We start from the raw sequence: 22667 nt of genomic DNA on the forward strand, positions 1-22667 counted from the left end.
AGCATGGTTTGACTCGGAATGGCCGAAAGAAGAACACATACAAAATATTAACTTTTACAGCTTTACCCTTAGTCGAAAGACTACAAACCCACAAAGCATCTGAATAAGGAGAGGGCAAAAGGAAGTTTTGCTTAACCTGAAAAATACAAATACAGTCAACCGTGGCTGACAAGCGACAATAGACAAAGTTTTCAGACTGACTGGACAGCTTATTTATATTGTTTGTGCAAGCTGTGCACAATGGACTGCACAACTGCCTGTAATTAAGGCAGCATTTAAATGTTGTTTTGTGGTAATGAAAGTGTTAACAACAAAAGGTAAACATCCAGTGCACAGAAAAAGAAGTTTGTAAATCTGTTCACATCACTTGATCAATGCAGCAATTTTGAAAATGCCACCACACTGACATCATATTTTATGATGCTCTTAAAAGTTATGGGATAATGTGGACTCTTACATGTTTACAAAGTTACATGTTTGAAAGTACTGACTGTAATGTGAAATTCTACACAAAGTCTGTCTTTTTGAAACACTCACTCTGCAAGCTTGTAGGTCAATTCTACTATATAATTTACATACACCAAAATGTCAGGTTTTTTTAGCAAAACCTTAAAAACAAGTTCCTGGAGCCTTGTTACAGTTAACATGATAGTGCTTCCAGAGGTTTATGAACATGCAGCATTGCTGACCTGTCTTTTAAGTGCTTGGCCTTGACCTGGGTCATCTGACCACTGGAGAAGTCGAAGACCTCCTCGCTGAGCAGCTTGAGAATGACCATGTTGTTCTGACAAAGGCTCTCGCTGGTACGACTCGCCCCCACGATGTCGCTGATGAAGGTGGGCCAGTGTTTGGGCCACTCCTGCTTCAGAATCTACACACACATACAGACACATTTTGGTGTTAGATGGTTCAGAATTGACATTTCCACTGAGGAAGACATGTGATCTGAAAATGAAAAATTGAGAGGATGAATCTGTGACTCTTGCTAAAAATAACAACTCCTCCTTTAAATCTCAATTCAAGCCTGTGCTCCTGTTTCTGCTTTCTAGCAGAATAGGTTACTGTGATCGTATTGTAGTAAAACAGCTGAAATGTAAAATCTGTTAATGGAGGCACATGATACAAGCAAAAGCCCACACTACCACAAATACAACATATATGTGGACAAACATTTGAAACACAGCCTCGTAAGGACGAGTGGGGAATCTGGAGCTCTATAGTCCCCGAAGGCCAAAACGATGTTAGCTCAGCTGACGCAGGCAGTGACTCATTCTCACTGGCATTAATGCAAAGTCACTCATGTAGCCAGTGAGCCTGTCCCTGATGCTCTCACACACATATATATCAAATGCACACACATCAAGAAGGTGACAGAAATTCTTTTACATTCAGGAGCAAGATTCAGAATATGGACACCAATAAGTCACTATATTCTAATTTGTCAGGTTCAAGGTCCTTCTGATATCCATCTCAATGACTCAACAGTGTCCTGAAGTGGTCGGCTCTAGTTTGTTGATTAGACAGCACAGGGCAGTGAACAGCTCATTTCTACAGCCCAGTGTTTACAGGATTCATCGCTCTCCTGTAGTAAGGGTACAATTATCAGTGACACCATTTGTTATATAATATGTTGTTCTGTGCTTGCATTGTGTCTAGGGATGTTACATCCTAATGTTTCCATACAAACAAATACACACCGCTTCTCCTCCTCTTTCTTTCAGACGATCCTCTTTCCAATCATGAGGGCACAGTGACATTTTATAAACACTGGCTGCCTTGCCAGAGACATTCAAGGAGAATTCATATGCAATTTTAAAATGCGAGTCCTGAACGTAACTGACACAGACAGTTTTAGAGTCAGATAGACCATTTAAGAGTGACATCTTCAGGTTAGAAAGTATCACTACAAAAGCTGAGGGAAGCTTTGAACGCTCAAACTGACCCTGATGATCCTGAAATTCTATTTAAAAAGAAGACTGTCAGCATATCCATCTCTTTTTTTATATGCATGTGCTGTCTTTCACATTCAGGTGTGCTAAACTACCTAACATAGAGAAAATGTCAACATTAGAGTCATGAATGTAGTGAAAAGACTATTATTTTTCACCTGTTAATCACTACATTGCTCTGTACAGACCCCTTCACTGTAGCTACAGAGAGGCTATTAATCCTTAATCCATAATCCACAGCATTAACATTAAATCATTTTTTGAGGGAAGGACAGGATTCCCACAACTTCTTAAAAATCAAATTGAAGGACTTTTAAAGTACTTTACAGGCCCAATACAGCAAGGTTTGAGACATGGGTCAAACCTTGCCAAGGTTTTTCAGCCGATTCCAATAAAAAAACTGATACTTTCACATCTTATCTTAAGAAGTAGTTAATAACCTGTAGTTTATGCACACCTGGATCTAAGAAAGGCTAAGATGTAGTGAGCCAAGATGGACGATTTAATATTCCGCAGCTCTAATAAGATTTGTTGTGTCCTCTCTGAACCCTTGTGGAACATGCGTTGCAAATTGCAATCGTGATTCTGTGTCTTCCACTGAGACTGTAAAAACATCTCTCTGTTTGTTTATTACTGGTGGATTGCAAACCAACTTTTAAGGTGTAAATGGCCATCTGCTGTATCGGAGTTTGTAAATGCTGCACTTGTTGAGTCAATGAAAGCAATTAGGCTTCATATTATTGACTCTTTATCTGCTAGAATTTCACCAATACTGATAAAGAGCCAATAATATAAAGAAAAATCAAGTCCTGGTTTATTTTAAGTATCTCAAGACAGAAGCCTTCATCCATTTACTATAATTCACTATTGATAGGCGTCTAACTCGTCTCCATTTTAATCATCTGCGTAAACCCTCAGTAACCACACACAACTAACCAACCACCATGACAGCCATATTGTTGCGTTTTGTTTAATACACTTTGTAATACAAGCTAAGACCATTTCAATCTTCAGAGGGACCAGATATTGTACTATATAGTGCACTCTGTTTCAGTAAGTGCCTTAGTACTCGTTGGTGGCTTTCAATTGTCCTCAGCAATGAGTCAGATATGAGTAGCTGGCTAGAACTGAGTTTCTGCTCCGGTGTGCTCTCTTGCTGTCAATGTGGATAACTTCAATGAAACTGTTTGCTGCCACTTCTTTGTGCCTCTCCACAATTCACTCACATGCAACACTGTGGAGTTGTGGAAAACGTCCCAGTATTTCAACAGAAGACAATGACAGCAGGGGTACCAACAATGATTGGTTACAATAACGATTAGGCTTCAAATAGATCAATTTAAAACACTTGCAGACTGGCTTGAGGAGACGCCAACAGAAATACAAAAACATTTATAATTCTAAACTTCACATTGAAACTGACAGTGTAATCACAATCAACTTGGCCAAGTATGTGTACACACACAAGGATTTCAATATACTTACACAGGAATAGACATTACAGCTAAAATGGGGTTCATAATGTGGGTAGGAACATCTAAAACCTAGGTCTTAGGCTTTATTAAGGCAGAAAGCCTCTGCTTAATGCCGTATTGACAAAGATCAAGTGCTTTTACTTTGTATCCTGTTTGCATTTAAAGTTTCTCATGCTTCAGTTGTCAGTGTGTCTGAAGATAGTAAAAAGAAACGCACCACATCCAACACTTTCAGGCTTTTAAGCACACTCAATGCAACAATGTAAAAGCACATTGTTAAAAACGATGTTTGAAGTTTGAAGAAGAGAGAAACGTTTTGACTCTTCGGTAGTCTTAAGGTTTTGCAGCAACATTGGATTTGAGCTTTGAAAACAGCGGAGATAAGGTTCCAAAAGGAGGTAAAATAGTTAATTCATTGACTTGTCGTTAGCACTGTCGGCTTACCTGAACAAGGATCATGTTCAGCTTTCCAATGTAGACCTTTTCTTTCTATTAAGAAAACAAAAGAGAACAAAAACAGACAGAGAAATGAGTGCCAGTCACACAGTCTCTGTTTCATCACATCATTAAACTTGGAAGATGGAAAAACATTTTGAAATCTAATACAATAAAACTATCAAAATGAAAGGTTAGTGGTCACAAATCAAACGGCGAGACAATTAAGGATGGTATGACAAAAAAACAATGACAACAATATAATTAAGAGTTAAACAATCACTTCTGAAGAATCAGAGGATGTCAATGATGTTACGTTTTGTTATAAAGATGTGTGCGTTTCTGAAAGGAGGCTTTAGGACTGGTTAATTAAATAAATAAAATGTGTCATAAATCTAATGTTTCATTAAATCAAAGCCTATTAAGCTACACAAGTATGATAGTTTATATCACACTGCAACAAATTATGGTTTTCATTTATAGAATCCTTGCACCTGAACGTGAAACCTCACTTTAAATCCAATTACTGTTCAGACAAGACAGTATGGTCAACTTGTTTCAATTAATCCAAATAACTTCAGAAAAGTCTGTCCAATTGGGTTTAATGTGCAGACTTGTAAACACCTGAAACATGTCTGGAGCGCTGCTTTCTCAGCATGAAGTTGGTTATCAGTTACTAATGTTCAAGTGGTAGTGTATCAGTTAGAGACAGACAGAGGTTTGATTTTAACCAAAACCCTTTTTAAGGTTACCTTTGCCGGCTAAACTTTAGTCAAAAGCAAACATGTTTGCCTAATAATATTTAACTGGTAATGAGCAGTGTCCACTGTTTAGTTTTTAAAAAGGTACATTTTAAGTTTAATTCTCTTTCAGTTTCACTTTTGTATTTATCAGCAGAGACAGTGGGGCTGGTATCGTTTTTACCATGGGTGTGTATGTGTGTGAGTAATAATGGAAAAATGTGGTTCTTGCATCACCTATACTACTTTAACACCAAAAATGGCATGTGTGTGCAGATTTTTTTAAAGCATGAGTAAACACGCTAAAAATAAGCAATTGACAAATGTTGTCTGTTGTTTTTTTTGTGCGTTTCACATTTGTCATCATGAATAACGGGGACAAGTAGACAGCAGCATATTATATACCGCAGATCATACTACATCCAGACGATAATAAACTTAGACGCATAATTTTTTCTAGAGCTGGTAACAGAAGTTGCGAAAAAGTGAGACATCTTGCTTCTTTCTCATCTCTGTTAACAGTTGCACATGTGCAGTATCGATCAGGCAGCTGGTAGCAAGGCTCAGTTATTATTGACATGAAAGCCCCATAACAGTTGTCACTTTTTAAGTATCTTTCAAACTCAGCACAGACTGAACGAGCGCTGCCTGAACGGAGACATATGTGAAAGTATTAACAAGCCAAGGCCCTTAAGAAAATTAGCTTGTCCACCCCGGTGCTGTGTTTTCATTACAGCCAATTGAAGCTTGTGCCATCTGACACCTGTGACTACTTGGAGTTACTACTCAATTAACTTGGGAGTTAATGCCGATTGTACCCATTCACATTGAAGACATAAGCCAGATGTTAGCAGGTGTAAGGGGTACTATTGTAGCGAGTACTACCAAAGAAGAAGGCTTGCATAATTTGACATGTGTCGATGGGTGTCACAGCTGGCGTGATGCCATTGCATGACGGTCTCTAGTTTTACACTAGTGTGAGTACTTTAGCTAATATTTTAAGCCTTCTGTGCTGTTATTCGTTACCTGTAAAAGTACTGCTATTTAATAGGTAATAAGATTCAATTGTAACTTGTCACTTGAGTTAGGCTGCGCAGCTCCATACACACATAAACAACAAGGCTTACTCCTTCCCAAACTTGGGTTATACAGCAGAGAGACAGCCTACCAAAGTGACTTTCTGAAAGCTACTGTAACCAGTAATGGATTTGAATTTCAATATATTTCAATTTATTTTGAAGCTATATCACGTTAGACAGAAAATCAGAGACATCAATCAGAAAGAAGCGAAAGATTTAAAAACCCAGTCCCAGTTTGAGTTGAATCCCTACAGTTTAGCATGTTAGTTTAGTACAGGAGAATCAAATGCTGTGCTCTCTGGAGAAAAGGCACAAAAAGATGCCGCAAGTGTAGCTTAAACACAATCTTAACAACTCAACCCTCTGGTTGTTGGTGTGATCAAGTTCGTTAAAAACACTTACAGCTGAAGTCACCATCTTTGGTCTGGACAACACAGCACTATGGTTACCAGCATTACTCATGGCTGTCCTACGATTGGCTAGGAAAACTGACTGCTAACATGCTGCTCTGATGCACCATACACATAAAAACACAAAGGAGATTCACTTCCATTTTTAAAAATAGCCGTCAGTGTCAAAAGCCAGCAGAAAGTAAAATTTTAGACCACATCAGTGCACAAGTTAGAATTGTTTTGCCAACTTTCTCTGTTAAAGTTGAAGTCCTTATCTAATGCCCCCCATGTAAATTACAGTCAAATTTTACTCACCTCCACATTTGATGCATCTGATGAAGTCTTGATAATGAGACCAACAACATATTTTTTAATACCTGGCAAACACACAAATATCAGAAGAACACTGTTAGCATGCACCAATACAATATGTTAATGTAAATACATCCTAAAATTAAAGCTGCAAGCAGCGATGAACGGGCCCTCGCAGGCCACGCGGGTCGGGGCGTGCTGCTGGCGGGGCGTGCTCCTTACCCGGACCCATTGCCCCGTTATTGTGCGCGCATGTCTTAACTGATAGCCAAAAAGCGGTTATGTGTTGATAATAGCGCCACCTGCTGGTGATTTTTGGTGTGTGAGTTACAGATGGCAGTCTATACCACCCCAATCAGTTTCATATCCATAAGTGTTATGGTGTGGGCACAGTGCCAATTATAAAATGAAACTGCCACCAGAGCGCCACCTAGTGTCAGATCGGTAACACCTTCGTCAGCTGTCCTCAGGAGGCCATTGGCAATGAGTGTACCAAGTTTCGTGTTAAGTCGACCAACTGACGTCGAGATATAAAATACTTCAATTTAAATAGCGCCACCTAGTGATCATGGGCCAAGATTTTACACAGAGCCTTAGGGGCTCATGGGGAAGTAGTGTCCTCAGTTTCATGTCATTTGGACACACCAATGTGGAGATATGCAACACTTCCTGTTTTGACCCGAATCCACAGGAAGTTGTTATTTAATAACTAGAGTATTCTTTGGCGTATCAAAATTCTTTTAATAACTTTTTGTCAGAAGGGTCCACTGATGCTGTGTGCAAAGTTTGGTGAAAATCGGTGAAATTGCCTGGGAGGAGTTCGAAAAAGTAGGTTTGTGACATTTCGCGAGCTAGCGAAAAAAAACGCTAGGCGCAAATGGGCGTGGCCTATATCAGGAGATTCAGCAAGATTCACTGAACGTGTGGATATAAGGTTTTTGAATGTGCGACAAAGTATGTGGGAGTTATTAGGCAAAAATGGTTTGTGTTGATGATAGCGCCACCTGCTGGTCATTTTTGGTGTGTGAGTTACAGGGGCCAGTCTATACCACCCCTATGAATTTCATATCCATAAGTGTTATGGTGTGGGCACAGTGCCAAATATAAAATGAAACTGCCACCAGAGCGCCACCTAGTGTCAGATCACTAACCCCTTTGTCAGCTGTCATCAGGAGGGCAGTGGCAATGAGTGTAACAAGTTTTGTGTTCATCCGACCAACCGATGTCGAGATATAAAATTCTTCAATTTAAATAGCGCCACCTACTTGTCATCACCCAAAATTTCGCACAGAGCCTTTGGGCCTCATGAGCAAGTAGTATCCTGAGTTTCACGTCATTTGGACAAACCAATGTGAAGATATGCAACACTTCCTGTTTGGAAAGAAATCTGCAGGAACTTGTTATTTAATAACTTGAGTATTTCTTGGAATATCACAATTCTTTTAATAACTTTTTGTCAGGAGGGTCCACAGATGCTGTGTGTAAAGTTTGGTGCAAATTGGTGACATTGCCTGGGAGGAGTTCGAAAAAGTAGGTTTGCGACATTTCGCGAGCTACTGAAAAAAACGCAAAGCAGAAATGGGCGTGGCCTATATCAGGAGATTCAGCACAATTCACTGAACGCGTGGATATAAGGTTTTTGAAGGTGCGACAAAGTATGTGGGAGTTATTAGCCAAAACGTACTTACATTGATAATAGCGCCACCTAGTGGTGCACGTTCACAACAACAACAGATTATAAAATTTTTCGCCAAGCCCACTGACTTTGCCAAATAAAATCGACTTTTCATTCACATTCAGGCAGTGAAAAATGCCATCATTTTGGACGAAGGAATAAAATAATAATAATAATAATAATTAAAGCTGCAAGCAGCGATGAACGGGCCCTCGCAGTCCACGCGCGTCGGGGCGTGCTGCTGTTGCGGCATGCTGCCGTCGTTACATGCTGCTGTTGTTACATGCTGCTGTCGGGGCTTGTTCATGCAACAACTTCCGTTGAGGAATCAAAAGTGAAGGCAGTCAAGCTGTTATTTAGTCATTTAGCAATAAAAGCGCCCCCTATTGGCCGATTTGCACCAAATTTGTCAGAAATCGTCATGTGGCCATGGAACACAACTGGGAAAAGTTTTGTGTTAATCGGACTGTATTTCATCAAGATACACAAGAATGTCTGTTTGACCACAATGTGCAGGAAATTGTTGTTTTATATTTTGGGCGTTCTGTGGACTAGCACATTTCTTTTAATAACTTTTTGTCAGGAGGGTCCAGAGATGCTGCGTGCAAAGTTTGGTGCAAATCGTAGAAATTGCCCGGGAGGAGTTCGAAAAAGTAGGTTTGCGACATTTGGCGAATTTGCGAATGGAAATTCAGTGCGAACGTGGGCGTGGCCCACATCATACAGTTCAGCTGAATTCAGGGAAGAGGTAGATATAATGTTTAACAATGTGTGACAAATTATGTGGGAGTTATTGGCCAAGAACTGCTTTATGTTGATAATAGCGCCACCTGCTGGTCATTTTTGGTGTGTGAGTTACAGGGGCCAGTCTATACCACCCCTATGAATTTCATATCCATAAGTGTTATGGTGTGGGCACAGTGGCAAATATAAAATGAAACTGCCACCAGAGCGCCACCTAGTGTCAGATCGGTAACCCCTTTGTCAGCTATCCTCAGGAGGGCAGTGGCAATGAGTGTACCAAGTTTTGTGTTAATCCCACCAACCGATGTGGAGATATAAAATACTTCATTTTAAATAGCGCCACCTAGTGGTCATGGGCCAAGATTTTGCACACAGCCTTAGGGGCTCATGGGGAAGTAGTATCCTGAGTTTCACGTCATTTGGACACACCAATGTGGAGATATGCAACACTTCCTGTTGTGACCCGAATCCACAGGAAGTTGTTATTTAATAACTTGAGTATTCTTTGGCATATTAAAATTCTTTTAATAACTTTTTGTCAGGAGCATCCACAGATGCTGTGTGCAAAGTTTGGTGAAAATCGGTGAAATTGCCTGGGAGGAGTTCGAAAAAGTAGGTTTTTGACATTTCGCGAGCTAGCGAAAAAAAACGGTAGGCGGAAATGGGCGTGGCCTATATCAGGAGATTCAGCACAATTCACTGAACGCGTGGATATAAGGTTTTTGAATGTGCGACAAAGTATGTGGGAGTTATTAGCCAAAACGCACTTTCCTTGATTGTAGCGCCACCTAGTGGTGAAAATTCACAACGACAACAGATTATAAAATTTTTCGCCAGGTCTGATCTATATTCCAAGTTTGGTGAGTTTTGGGGTATGTTCAGGCAGTGAAAAATGCGATCATTTTGGCCTAAAAATAATAATAATAATAATAATAATAATTAAAGCTGCAAGCAGCGATGAACGGGCCCTCGCAGTCCACGCGCGTCGGGGCGTGCTGCCGTCGTTACATGCTGCTGTCGGGGCAAGCTGCTGTCGTTACATGCTGCTGTGTGGGCATGCTGCTGTCGGGGCTTGTTCATGCAACAACTTCCGTAGAGGAAACAAAACTGAAGGCAGTGAAGCTGCTGTTTGGTCATTTAGCAATAAAAGCGCCACCTATTGGTCGATTTGCAAGAAATTTTGTAGAAATGCTCATCGTGCCATGGAACACAATTGCCAAAAGTTTTGTGTTCATCGGACTGTATTTCATCAAGATACACAAGAATGTCTGTTTGAGCACAATGCGCAGGAAATTGTTGTTTTATATTTTGGGCGTTCTGTGGACTAGCACATTTCTTTTAATAACTTTTTGTCAGGAGGGTCCAGAGATGCTGCGTGCAAAGTTTGGTGCAAATTGGAAAAATTGCCTGGGAGGAGTTCGAAAAAGAAGGTTTGCGACATTTGGCGAATTTGCAAATGGAAATTCAGTGTGAACGTGGGCGTGGCCTACATCACACTGTTCGGCTGTATTCAGGGAACACGTAGATATAATGTTTAACAATGTGCACCATATTATGTGGGAGTAATTAGCAAAAAACGTTTTTTCTTGATAATAGCGCCACCTGCTGGTCATTTTTGGTGTGTGAGTTACAGGGGCCAGTCTATACCACCCCTATGAATTTCATATCCATAAGTGTTATGGTGTGGGCACAGTGGCAAATCTAAAATGAAACTGCCACCAGAGCGCCACCTAGTGTCATATCGGTAACCCCTTTGTCAGCTGTCCTCAGGAGGCCATTGGCAATCAGTGTACCAAGTTTTGTGTTAATCCGACCAACCGATGTTGAGATATAAAATACTTCAATTAAAAGAGCGCCACCTAGTGTTCATCGGCCAAAATTTAGCACAGAGCCTTAGGGCCTCATTAGGAAGTAGGATCCTGAGGTTGACGTCATTTGGACAAACCAATGTGGAGATATGCAACACTTCCTGTTTGGAACGAAATCTACAGGAAGTTGTTCTTTAATAACTTGAGTATTCTTTGGAATAGCAAAATTCTTTTAATAACTTTTTGTCAGGAGGGTCCACAGATGCTGTGTGCAAAGTTTGGTGCAAATTGGTGAAATTGCCTGGGAGGAGTTCGAAAAAGTAGGTTTGCGACATTTCGCGCGCTAGCAAAAAAAAACGCTAGGCGGAAATGGGCGTGGCCTATATCAGGAGATTCAGCAAGATTCACTGAACGCGTGGATATAAGGTTTTTGAATGTGCGACAAAGTATGTGGGAGTTATTAGCCAAAACGCACTTTCCTTGATTATAGCGCCACCTAGTGCTGAAAATTCACAACGACAACAGATTATAAAATTTTTCGCCAGGTCTGATCTATATTCCAAGTTTGATGAGTTTTGGGGTATGTTCAGGCAGTGAAAAATGCGATCATTTGGGAACAAGAAAAATAATAATAAGAATCACGAGAAAAACAATAGGGACCTCGCAGTTTCACTGCTCGGGCCCTAATAAGAATCACGAGAAAAACAATAGGGACCTCGCAGGTTCCCTGCTCGGGCCCTAATTAAAGCTGCAAGCAGCGATGAACGGGCCCTCGCAGTCCACGCGCGTCGGGGCATGCTGCTGTCGGGACATGCTGCTGTCGGGGCATGCTGCTGTCGTTACATGCTGCTGTGTGGGCTTGCTGCTGTCGAGGCTTGTTCATGCAACAACTTGCGTAGAGGAAACAAAACTGAAGGCAGTGAAGCTGCTGTTTTGTCATTTAGCAATAAAAGCGCCACCTATTGTTTGATTTGCACGAAATTTTGTAGAAATGCTCATCGTGTCATGGAACACAACTGGGAAAAGTTTTGTGTTAATCGGACTGTATTTCATCAAGATACACAAGAATGTCTGTTTGACCACAATGTGCAGGAAATTGTTGTTTTATAATTTGGGCATTCTGTGGACTAGCACATTTCTTTTAATAACTTTTTGTCAGGAGGGTCCAGAGATGCTGCGTGCAAAGTTTGGTGCAAATCGGAGAAATTGCCTGGGAGGAGTTCGAAAAAGTAGGTTTGCGACATTTGGCGAATTTGCGAATGGAAATTCAGTGCGAACGTGGGCGTGGCCTACATCACACGGTTTGGCTGTATTCAGGGAACATATAGATATAATGTTTAACAATGTGCACCATATTATGTGGGAGTAATTAGCAAAAAACATTTTTTCTTGACAATAGCGCCACCTGCTGGTCATTTTTGGTGTGTGAGTTACAGGGGCCGGTCTATACCACCCCTATGAATTTCATATCCATAAGTGTTATGGTGTGGGCACAGTGCCAAATATAAAATGAAACTGCCACCAGAGCGCCACCTAGTGTCAGATCGGTAACCCCTTTGTCAGCTATCCTCAGGAGGACATTGACAATGACTGTACCAAGTTTCGTGTTAATCTGACCAACCGATGTCCAGATATAAAATACTTCAATTAAAAGAGCGCCACCTAGTTGTCATGGGCCAAGATTTTGCACAGAGCCTTAGGGCCTCATGTGGAAGTAGGATCCTGAGTTTGACGTCATTCGGACACACCAATGTGGAGATATGCAACACTTCCTGTTTGGAACGAAATCTGCAGGAAGTTTTTATATAATAACTTGAGTATTCTTTGGCGTATCAAAATTCTTTTAATAACTTTTTGTCAGGAGCGTCCACAGATGCTGTGTGCAAAGTTTGGTGCAAATCGGTGAAATTGCCTGGGAGGAGTTCGAAAAAGTAGGTTTTCGACATTTCGCGCGCTAGCGAAAAAAAACGTTAGGCGGAAATGGGCGTGGCCTATATCAGGAGATTCAGCAAGATTCACTGAATGCGTGGATAAAAGGTTTTTGAATGTGCGACAAAGTATGTGGGAGTTATTAGCCAAAACACCCTTTCCTTGATTATAGCGCCACCTAGTGCTGAAAATTCACAATGACAACAGATTATAAAATTTTTCGCCAGGTATGACATATATTCCAAGTTTGATGACTTTTGGGGTATGTTCAGGCAGTGAAAAATGCGATCATTTTGGCAGAAAAATAATAATAATTAAAGCTGCAAGCAGCGATGAACGGGCCCTCGCAGGCCACGCGGGTCGGGCCGTGCTGCTGTCGGGGCGTGCTCCTTACCCGGACCCATTGCCCCGTTATTGTGCGCGCATGTCTTAACTGATAGCCAAAAAGCGGTTTTGTGTTGATAATAGCGCCACCTGCTGGTGATTTTTGGTGTGTGAGTTACAGATGCCAGTCTATACCGGCCCAATCAGTTTCATATCCATAAGTGTTATGGTGTGGGCACAGTGGCAATTATAAAATGAAACTGCCACCAGAGCGCCACCTAGTGTCAGATCGGTAACACCTTCGTCAGCTGTCCTCAGGAGGCCATTGGCAATCAGTGTACCAAGTTTTGTGTTAATCCGACCAACTGACGTCGAGATATAAAATACTTCAATTTAAATAGCGCCACCTAGTGGTCATGGGCCAAGATTTTGCACAGAGCCTTAGGGGCTCATGGGGAAGTAGTGTCCTTAGTTTCATGTCATTTGGACACACCAATGTGGAGATATGCAACACTTCCTGTTTTGACCCGAATCCACAGGAAGTTGTTATTTAATAACTTGAGTATTGTTTGGAATATCAAAATTCTTTTAATAACTTTTTGTCAGAAGGGTCCACTGATGCTGTGTGCAAAGTTTGGTGCAAATCGGTGAAATTGCCTGGGAGGAGTTCGGAAAAGTAGGTTTGCGACATTTCGCGAGCTAGCGAAAAAAAACGCTAGGGGCAAATGGGCGTGGCCTATATCAGGAGATTCAGCAAGATTCACTGAACGCGTGGATATAAGGTTTTTGAATGTGCGACAAAGTATGTGGGAGTTATTAGGCAAAAACGGTTTGTGTTGATGATAGCGCCACCTGCTGGTCATTTTTGGTGTGTGAGTTACAGGGGCCAGTCTGTACCACCCCTATAAATTTCATATCCATAAGTGTTATGGTGTGGGCACAGTGCCAAATATAAAATGAAACTGCCACCAGAGCGCCACCTAGTGTCAGATCACTAACCCCTTTGTCAGCTGTCATCAGGAGTGCAGTGGCAATGAGTGTAACAAGTTTTGTGTTCATCCGACCAACCGATGTCGAGATATAAAATACTTCAATTTAAATAGCGCCACCTAGTTGTCATTGGCCACATTTTCGCACAGAGCCTTTGGGCCTCATGAGCAAGTAGTATCCTGAGTTTCACGTCATTTGGACAAACCAATGTGGAGATATGCAACACTTCCTGGTTGGAACGAAATCTGCAGGAAGTTGTTATTTAATAACTTGAGTATTTTTTGGAATATCAAAATTATTTTAATAACTTTTTGTCAGAAGGGTCCACAGATGCTGTGTGCAAAGTTTCGTGCAAATTGGTGAAATTGCCTGGGAGGAGTTCGAAAAAGTAGGTTTGCGACATTGCGCGAGCTAGTGAAAAAAACGCAAAGCACAAATGGGCGTGGCCTATATCAAGAGATTCAGCACAATTCACTGAACGCGTGGATATAAGGTTTTCGAAGGTGCGACAAAGTATGTGGGAGTTATTAGCCAAAACGCACTTTCCTTGATAATAGCGCCACCTAGTGGTGCACATTCACAACAACAACAGATTATAAAATTTTTCGCCAAGCCTAATGACTTTGCCAAATAAAATCGACTTTTCATTCACATTCAGGCAGTGAAAAATGCGATCATTTTGGACGAAGGAATAAAATAATAATAATAATTAAAGCTGCAAGCAGCGATGAACGGGCCCTCGCAGTCCACGCGCGTCTTGGCGTGCTGCTGTCGCGGCATGCTGCCGTCGTCACGTGCTGCTGTCGGGACATGCTGCTGTCATTACGTGCTGCTGTCGAGGCATCCTGCTATCGGGCTTTGTTCATGCAACAACTTCTGTTGAGGAATCAAAACTGAAGGCAGTGAAGCTGTCATTTCGTCATTTAGCAATAAAAGCGCCACCTATTGGTCGATTTGCACGAAATTTTGTAGAAATGCTTATCGTGCCATGGAACACAATTGCCAAAAGTTTTGTGTTAATCGGACTCTATTTCATCAAGATACACAAGAATGTCTGTTTGACCACAATGTGCAGGAAATTGTTGTTTTATATTTTGGGCGTTCTGTGGACTAGCACATTTCTTTTAATAACTTTTTGTCAGGAGGGTCCACAGATGCTGTGTGCAAAGTTTGGTGCAAATCGGAGAAATTGCCTGGGAGGAGTTCGAAAAAGTAGGTTTGCAACATTTGGCGAATTTGCGAATGGAAATTCAGTGCGAACGTGGGCGTGGCCTACATCACACGGTTCGGCTGTATTCAGGGAACATATAGATATAATGTTTAACTATGTGCCCCATATTATGTGGGAGTAATTAGCAAAAAACGTTTTTTCTTGATAATAGCGCCACCTGCTGGTGATTTTTGGTGTGTGAGTAACAGGGGCCAGTGTATACCACCCCAATCAGTTTCATATCCATAAGTGTTATGGTGTGGGCACAGTGCCAATTATAAAATGAAACTGCCACCAGAGCGCCACCTAGTGTCAGATCGGTAACACCTTCATCAGTTGTCCTCAGGAGGGCATTGGCAAAGACTGTAACAAGTTTCGTGTTAATCCGACCAACCGATGTTGAGATATAAAATACTTCAATTAAAAGAGCGCCACCTAGTGGTCATGGGCCAACATTTTGCACAGAGCCTTAGGGGCTCATGAGGAAGTAGTATCCTGAGTTTCATGTCATTTGGAAACACCAATGTGGAGATATGCAACACTTCCTGTTTTGACCCGAATCCACAGGAAGTTGTTATTTAATAACTTGAGTGTGCTTTGGTGTATCAAAATTCTTTTAATAACTTTTTGTCAGGAGGGTCCACAGATGCTGTGTGCAAAGTTTGGTGCAAATCGGTGACATTGCCCGGGAGGAGTTCGAAAAAGTAGGTTTTCGACATTTCGTGAGCTAGCGAAAAAAAATGGTAGGCGGAAATGGGCGTGGCCTATATCAGGAGATTCAGCACAAATCACTGAACGCGTGGATATAAGGTTTTTGAATGTGTGACAAAGTATGTGGGAGTTATTAGCCAAAACGCACTTTCCTTAATAATAGCGCCGCCTAGTGGTGGAAATTCACAACGACAACAGATTATAAAATTTTTCGCCAGGTGTGACATATATTCCAAGTTTGGTGAGTTTTGGGGTATGTTCAGGCAGTGAAAAATGCGATCATTTTGGACAAAGAAAAATAAAAAAAAAAATAATAAGAATCACTACAAAAACAATAGGGTCCTTGCAGTTTCACTGCTCGGGCCCTAATTAAAGCTGCAAGCAGCGATGAACGGGCCCTCGCAGTCCACGCGGGTCGGGGCGTGCTGCTGTTGCGGGATGCTGCCGTCGTTACATGCTGCTGTCGGGGCAAGCTGCTGTCGTTACATGCTGCTGTCGAGGCTTGTTCATGCAACAACTTCCGTAGAGGAAACAAAACTGAAGGCAGTGAAGCTGCTGTTTGGTTATTTAGCAATAAAAGCGCCACCTATTGGTCGATTTGCACGAAATTTAGTAGAAATGGTCATCGTGTCATGGAACACAATTGCCAAAAGTTTTGTGTTAATCGGACTGTATTTCATCAAGATACACAAGAATGTCTGTTTGACCACAATGTGCAGGAAATTGTTGTTTTATATTTTGGGAGTTCTGTGGACTAGCACATTTCTTTTAATAACTTTTTGTCAGGAGGGTCCACAGATGCTGCGTGCAAAGTTTGGTGCAAATCGGAGAAATTGCCTGGGAGGAGTTCGAAAAAGTAGGTTTGCGACATTTGGCGAATTTGCAAATGGAAATTCAGTGCGAACGTGGGCGTGGCCTACATCACACGGTTCGGCTGTATTCAGGGAACATATAGATATAATGTTTAACAATGTGCACCATATTATGTGGGAGTAATTAGCAAAAAACGTTTTTTCTTGATAATAGCGCCACCTGCTGGTCATTTTTGGTGTGTGAGTTACAGATGCCAGTCTGTACCACCCCAATCAGTTTCATATCCATAAGTGTTATGGTGTGGGCACAGTGCCAATTATAAAATGAAACTGCCACCAGAGCACCACCTAGTGTCAGATCGGTAACACCTTCGTCAGCTGTCCTCAGGAGGCCATTGGCAATCAGTGTACCAAGTTTTGTGTTAATCCGACCAACCAATGTGGAGATATAAAATACTTCAATTTAAATAGCGCCACCTAGTGGTCATGGGCCAAGATTTTGCACAGAGCCTTAGGGGCTCATGGGGAAGTAGTATCCTGAGTTTCATGTCATTTGGACACACCAATGTGGAGATATGCAACACTTCCTGTTGTGACCCGAATCCACAGGAAGTTGTTATTTAATAACTTGAGTATTCTTTGGCATATCAAAATTCTTTTAATAACTTTTTGTCACGAGGGTACACAGATGCTGTGTGCAAAGTTTGGTGCAAATTGGTGAAATTGCCTGGGAGGAGTTCGAAAAAGTAGGTTTGCGACATTTCGCGAGCTAGCGAAAAAAAACGGTAGGCGGAAATGGGCGTGGCCTATATCAGGAGATTCAGCACAGTTCACTGAACGCGTGGATGTAAGGTTTTTGAATGTGCGACAAAGTATGTGGGAGTTATTAGCCAAAACGCACTTTCTTTGATTGTAGCGCCACCTAGTGGTGAAAATTCAGAATGACAACAGATTATAAAATTTTTCGCCAGGTGTGACATATATTCCAAGTTTGATGAGTTTTGGGGTATGTTCAGGCAGTGAAAAATGCGATCATTTTGGCAGAAGAAAAAAAATAACAAAAAAAAATAATAATAATTAAAGCTGCAAGCAGCGATGAACGGGCCCTCGCAGTCCACGCGGGTTGGGGCGTGCTGCCGTCGGGGCGTGCTGCTGTCGGGGCATGCTGCTGTCGTGACATGCTGCTGTCCGGGCATGCTGCTGTCGAGGCTTGTTCATGCAACAACTTCTGTAGAGGAAACAAAACTGAAGGCAGTGAAGCTGCTGTTTCGTCATTTAGCAATAAAAGCGCCACCTATTGGTCGATTTGCACGAAATTTAGTAGAAATGCTCATCGTGCCATGGAACACAATTGCCAAAAGTTTTGTGTTCATCCGATTGTATTTCATCAAGATACACAAGAATGTCTGTTTGACCACAATGCGCAGGAAATTGTTGTTTTATATTTTGGCCGTTCTGTGGACTAGCACATTTCTTTTAATAACTTTTTGTCAGGAGGGTCCAGAGATGCTGCGTGCAAAGTTTGGTGCAAATTGGATAAATTGCCTGGGAGGAGTTCGAAAAAGTAGGTTTGCGACATTTGGCAAATTTGCGAATGGAAATTCAGTGCGAACGTGGGCGTGGCCTACATCACACGGTTCGGCTGTATTCAGGGAACATATAGATATAATGTTTAACAATGTGCACCATATTATGTGGGAGTAATTAGCAAAAAACATTTTTTCTTGATAATAGCGCCACCTGCTGGTGATTTTTGGTGTGTGAGTTACAGATGCCAGTCTATACCACCCCAATGAGTTTCATATCCATAGGTGTTATGGTGTGGGCACAGTGCCAATTATAAAATGAAACTGCCACCAGAGCGCCACCTACTGTCAGATCGGTAACACCTTCGTCAGTTGTCCTCAGGAGGCTATTGGCAATCAGTGTACTAAGTTTTGTGTTAATCTGACCAACCGATGTTGAGATATAAAATACTTCAATTTAAATAGCGCCACCTAGTGGTCATGGGCCAAGATTTTGGACAGAGCCTTAGGGGCTCATGGGGAAGTATTGTCCTGAGTTTCACGTCATTCAGACACACCAATGTGGAGATATGCAACACTTCCTGTTGTGACCAGAATCCACAGGAAGTTGTTATTTAATAACTTGAGTGTTCTTTGGCGTATCAAAATTCTTTTAATAACTTTTTGTCAGAAGGGTCCACAGATGCTGTGTGCAAAGTTTCGTGCAAATTGGTGAAATTGCCTGGGAGGAGTTCGAAAAAGTAGGTTTTCGACATTTTGCGAGCTAGCGAAAAAAAACGGTAGGCGGAAATGGGCGTGGCCTATATCAGGAGATTCAGCAAGATTCACTGAACGCGTGGATGTAAGGTTTTTGAATGTGCGACAAAGTATGTGGGAGTTATTAGGCAAAACGCACTTTCCTTAATTATTGCGCCACCTAGTGGTGGAAGTTCACAACGACAACAGATTATCAAATTTTTCGCCAAGCCTAATGATCTTGCCAAATAAAATCGCGTTTTCATACATGTTCAGGCAGTGAAAAATGCGATCATTTTGGCAGAAGAAAAAAAAAAAAAAAAACAAATAATGAAGAATCACTACAAAAACAATAGGGACCTCGCAGGTTCCCTGCTCGGGCCCTAATAATAATCATTACAATTACAATAGGGACCTCGCAGGTTTCCTGCTCGGGCCCTAATAAGAATCGCTACGATTACAATAGGGACCTCGCAGGTTTCCCTGCTCGGGCCCTAATAATAATCATTGCAATTACAATAGGGACCTCGCAGGTTCCCTGCTCGGGCCCTAATGAGTAAGCTGCCTGGAGCAGGTTACTCAGTAACCCTAACACGGTCTGTTGGCTCATAACTAGCTGAATCTGACTATCTTATCCCAGTACATTTATACTTCCATTTACATACACTTGCAAAGCCTGCCGATAAACACATGGATGTGGGCTGCAGCTGCCGCTGAACTTCTACAGGGCAAAAGTTTTGGTCAGTTCAGTGGAAGCTACATTTCCCCACGTGTTTTTATAGACAGACAATATTGTCAACGTGAGCAGAGCATCTTCAAAAATGTGTTTTCAGCTCCCTCGCATTTGTTTCTATACTGTATACTCAATTCTGAGAGTCGTGTGCTGCGGTGTAGTGAGTGGAGCCGAAAACAAGGAAATACTCTGACACAAGGGGGAAAAGACATACTTGCCGGTTGCCCTGCACTGGGTTTGCCACTTGAACAAAATTCAGGCATCTACGGTCAGAAGCAGGGAAGTCTTAGTTCAATGAAAAAAATTAATTTTTGAGCAAAATTATAGAAGAATGGAGGGAGGCAGAATCAGCTGATTTGCACTTAGACCATTATTAATTGTATCATTAAAATAAAAAAAATATTGGGTGGTAATAAAGGACAATAAATTTTATTTTAAAAAGATAACAAGATGTTGTGTTGAGATAAGGTGGAATTGGCAATTAGGCAATAGTGTAAAAATGTAAAACCTTACATTTTAGTCATAACCATATGAAATCAATTAAATAAATGGTAGCATTTGATACTTCATGTCCATAGTAATTATTAATGAAAATCTAATGTGTAAGATTTGAAAATTAGTGATCTTGGCAACTCGTGGCAGTATTTTGAGAAAAGACACTGTGGCAGGGATTAATCCATGCCAGTAACTTGCCTCTCTTACCCCTATGGGTACAATAAGATGAATGGGCTGAAACAATAAAACACTATGATTGTCTTATTTTCCTTCAAACATAAAATATATACCATGCGAGTCATTTGAAAGATACTGTCACACAAAAACAAATCACATACAGCTTTAAAGCAATGTAAACAAGTGCTGTGACAAGTTTAACTAAAGCTCCTCTACTTCTTCACAAAGCTTTAAAATCAGTGCTGGGGTGTTTTGTTTGTTTCTTCTAGAAAACAGCTGCTTCAGTTCAGAATCCAACCTGGCTTGCAGCGACCAGTGCAAGCCAGTCAAGCAGAAAACAAACCAGCATGCTTAGAGGAGGAACAGTCCTCAACTTGGCAACGGCACGTCACAACATTTAAAAAGGCAGTAACACTGAGAGAAAAAAAATGTTGTGAATTATGCCACAAAATCAAGTGTTACCTTCACACTGGTTCCTGGGAAGAATCTTCCATCTTGTTTTGATAACCGTTTCCAGAATCTGAAGAGCATAGTACTGTAACATGCAAGGAGGGAGAAGCATTAGGATGAAGCTATTATGAGAACACTCAACAACAAGCATTGTGTAATTATAATACGAACCAAAAACAGTATGAAGTGGACCAGCCTGTGATAACTTGCATTTCTAAATTGGATTGGACTGAACCACATCTTTCATGCAGATTTTGTAGTATGCAGAAGTAGTTTTGTTTTTTAAATCTCTATAAGCAGCAATAAGCTGGAACACTGCAGAAGTCCTGCTGTTTCTCCCAGCATCACACCAGACAGCAATCCATTAACCAGCTTTGGCTCTGATTGCTCCAAGGGTGAGTCTAATACACAACAAGGTCTACGATAAATGTTCTTTTGCCGATGCTACAAACAGTGTGTAGGGTTGGGCATCGAGAACGTCTTTCTTTTAAATTGGAGCTGGTTGTCAATTTGAAAAATCTGAATTGGATTTAAGTCTCTTGCAAGCAAATTTTGAACTTTGCTTCCGTCTACCTTACAAGTTGCGTATGTGTCAACATGCACACACACGCACACACACGCGCGCACACACACGTACGCACACACACACACACACGCTTAGAGTGGTGCTGACCAATAAATTGTATTTGCATCGTCATCGCAATATGAACATGCGCAATAAACATGTCACAAAAGACTGCCTGAAACGCAATGAATTAAAAATAATAATAATCATTTTATCAACACACACCATGCACACACAGCATGAGAACATTTGACCTATCAGATGGAGCCCTTGATACATGGGCCATGCATTCACACCACTTTGGCTAATCAGATGAAGCCCCCACCAGCCATCAGCTGCCCTCAAATTAATTGGTGTCAATTTGGTGGCGAGTCTGAGGTTAGCTAGCATGATGGCTGAGGAAGGAGAGAAGAGCATCGCAGATTATCCTCATATCGTGCAGGCCTAGATTATAGTAAGACAGACTGGAGTTTGAGCTCAAGAGTGTTGCTAGCTTTAAAAAAAGACAGTAGAGATACAATGAAATGTAATCACAGCTCTAAATAAGTTCATGCAAGGCAAACCGTGTGAGTATCATGACGAAGCATATACTTCCGCATTGGTGTAAGAACTCAATTGCCCCAACTTTAGCCCTTCATAAGAAAAATGACATCCCCCTCATTGATTTGAATGGAAAAACTTTGTTAATGCGGCAGGGGTGCCAATGCAGAGGACTTCAGAAAAAAAACTCTGGGTCACCCCACAATAACATTAAACCTGGCTCAACTTCTGCTGCGACATCATCCAGTAAAGGTGCTGCAGTCAGTCACATATGTGCAAAGGCATGTTCCTTGTAGATTAGTTTGTAATATCAATTCCTTGTTTCTAAAGAACATTGCTGCAAAGATTTAATGATTGCAGTGGTGCTACCTTTCCTCCCTCATCCTGTAGACCCATGTGCAGTCTGATAGGCTTTCTATTACTCAAACTAGACCCCCAGGGTTGTATTTTATGGTCTCACCAGTACCTGAAGCAACTGCATTTTTTTTTTTTAAATGCACGGCTGTTACTTGTCTAAACACCAACTAAGAATGCAGCAATTTCAGCGCCTTCAGTTGTAGTTATGATGCCCCAGAATCAACTAACACGACCCTATCTACCGATCCTTTACGTTTATCAAGTAGTTTTTTATGGCAGTCTAAAATCTGTTGAAAATAAAGGTTTCTTTGGTTAGTTGGCTTCTTTTATTACTCAAACAACATGCCAAGTACTGAACGAGCACTTAATAAGTACCAGAGTCGATTAGCAGAATCCAAACCAATAAAATCTCATCGATACCCAACCCTAAACCATGTGAGTCAATTTTCCCAACAATAATATATAGATTGTGGCTCAAGTCTAAAGCAAGCCAAAATAAGATCC

At 41.3% G+C, this 22667-nt stretch overlaps 1 protein-coding gene across 5 annotated transcripts in view; it reads right to left on the reverse strand.

Moving 5' to 3' along the window:
- xpo1b (exportin 1 (CRM1 homolog, yeast) b) overlaps positions 1-22667 on the reverse strand; it is a 42458-nt gene that overhangs the window by 13415 nt on the left and 6376 nt on the right. For all 5 annotated transcript variants that reach the window (XM_073481799.1, XM_073481798.1, XM_073481800.1 and 2 more), the window contains exons 4-7: positions 20714-20786; positions 6386-6447; positions 3869-3913; positions 690-871 (exon numbers count right to left, since the gene is read on the reverse strand). In XM_073481799.1, the coding sequence (XP_073337900.1) occupies positions 690-871; positions 3869-3913; positions 6386-6447; positions 20714-20786 (362 nt within the window). The remainder of the gene's footprint in view (positions 1-689; positions 872-3868; positions 3914-6385; positions 6448-20713; positions 20787-22667) is intronic.

The sequence above is a fragment of the Pagrus major genome, chromosome 15 (assembly GCF_040436345.1).
Source record: "Pagrus major chromosome 15, Pma_NU_1.0".
NCBI classification, from domain to species: Eukaryota; Metazoa; Chordata; class Actinopteri; order Spariformes; family Sparidae; genus Pagrus; species Pagrus major.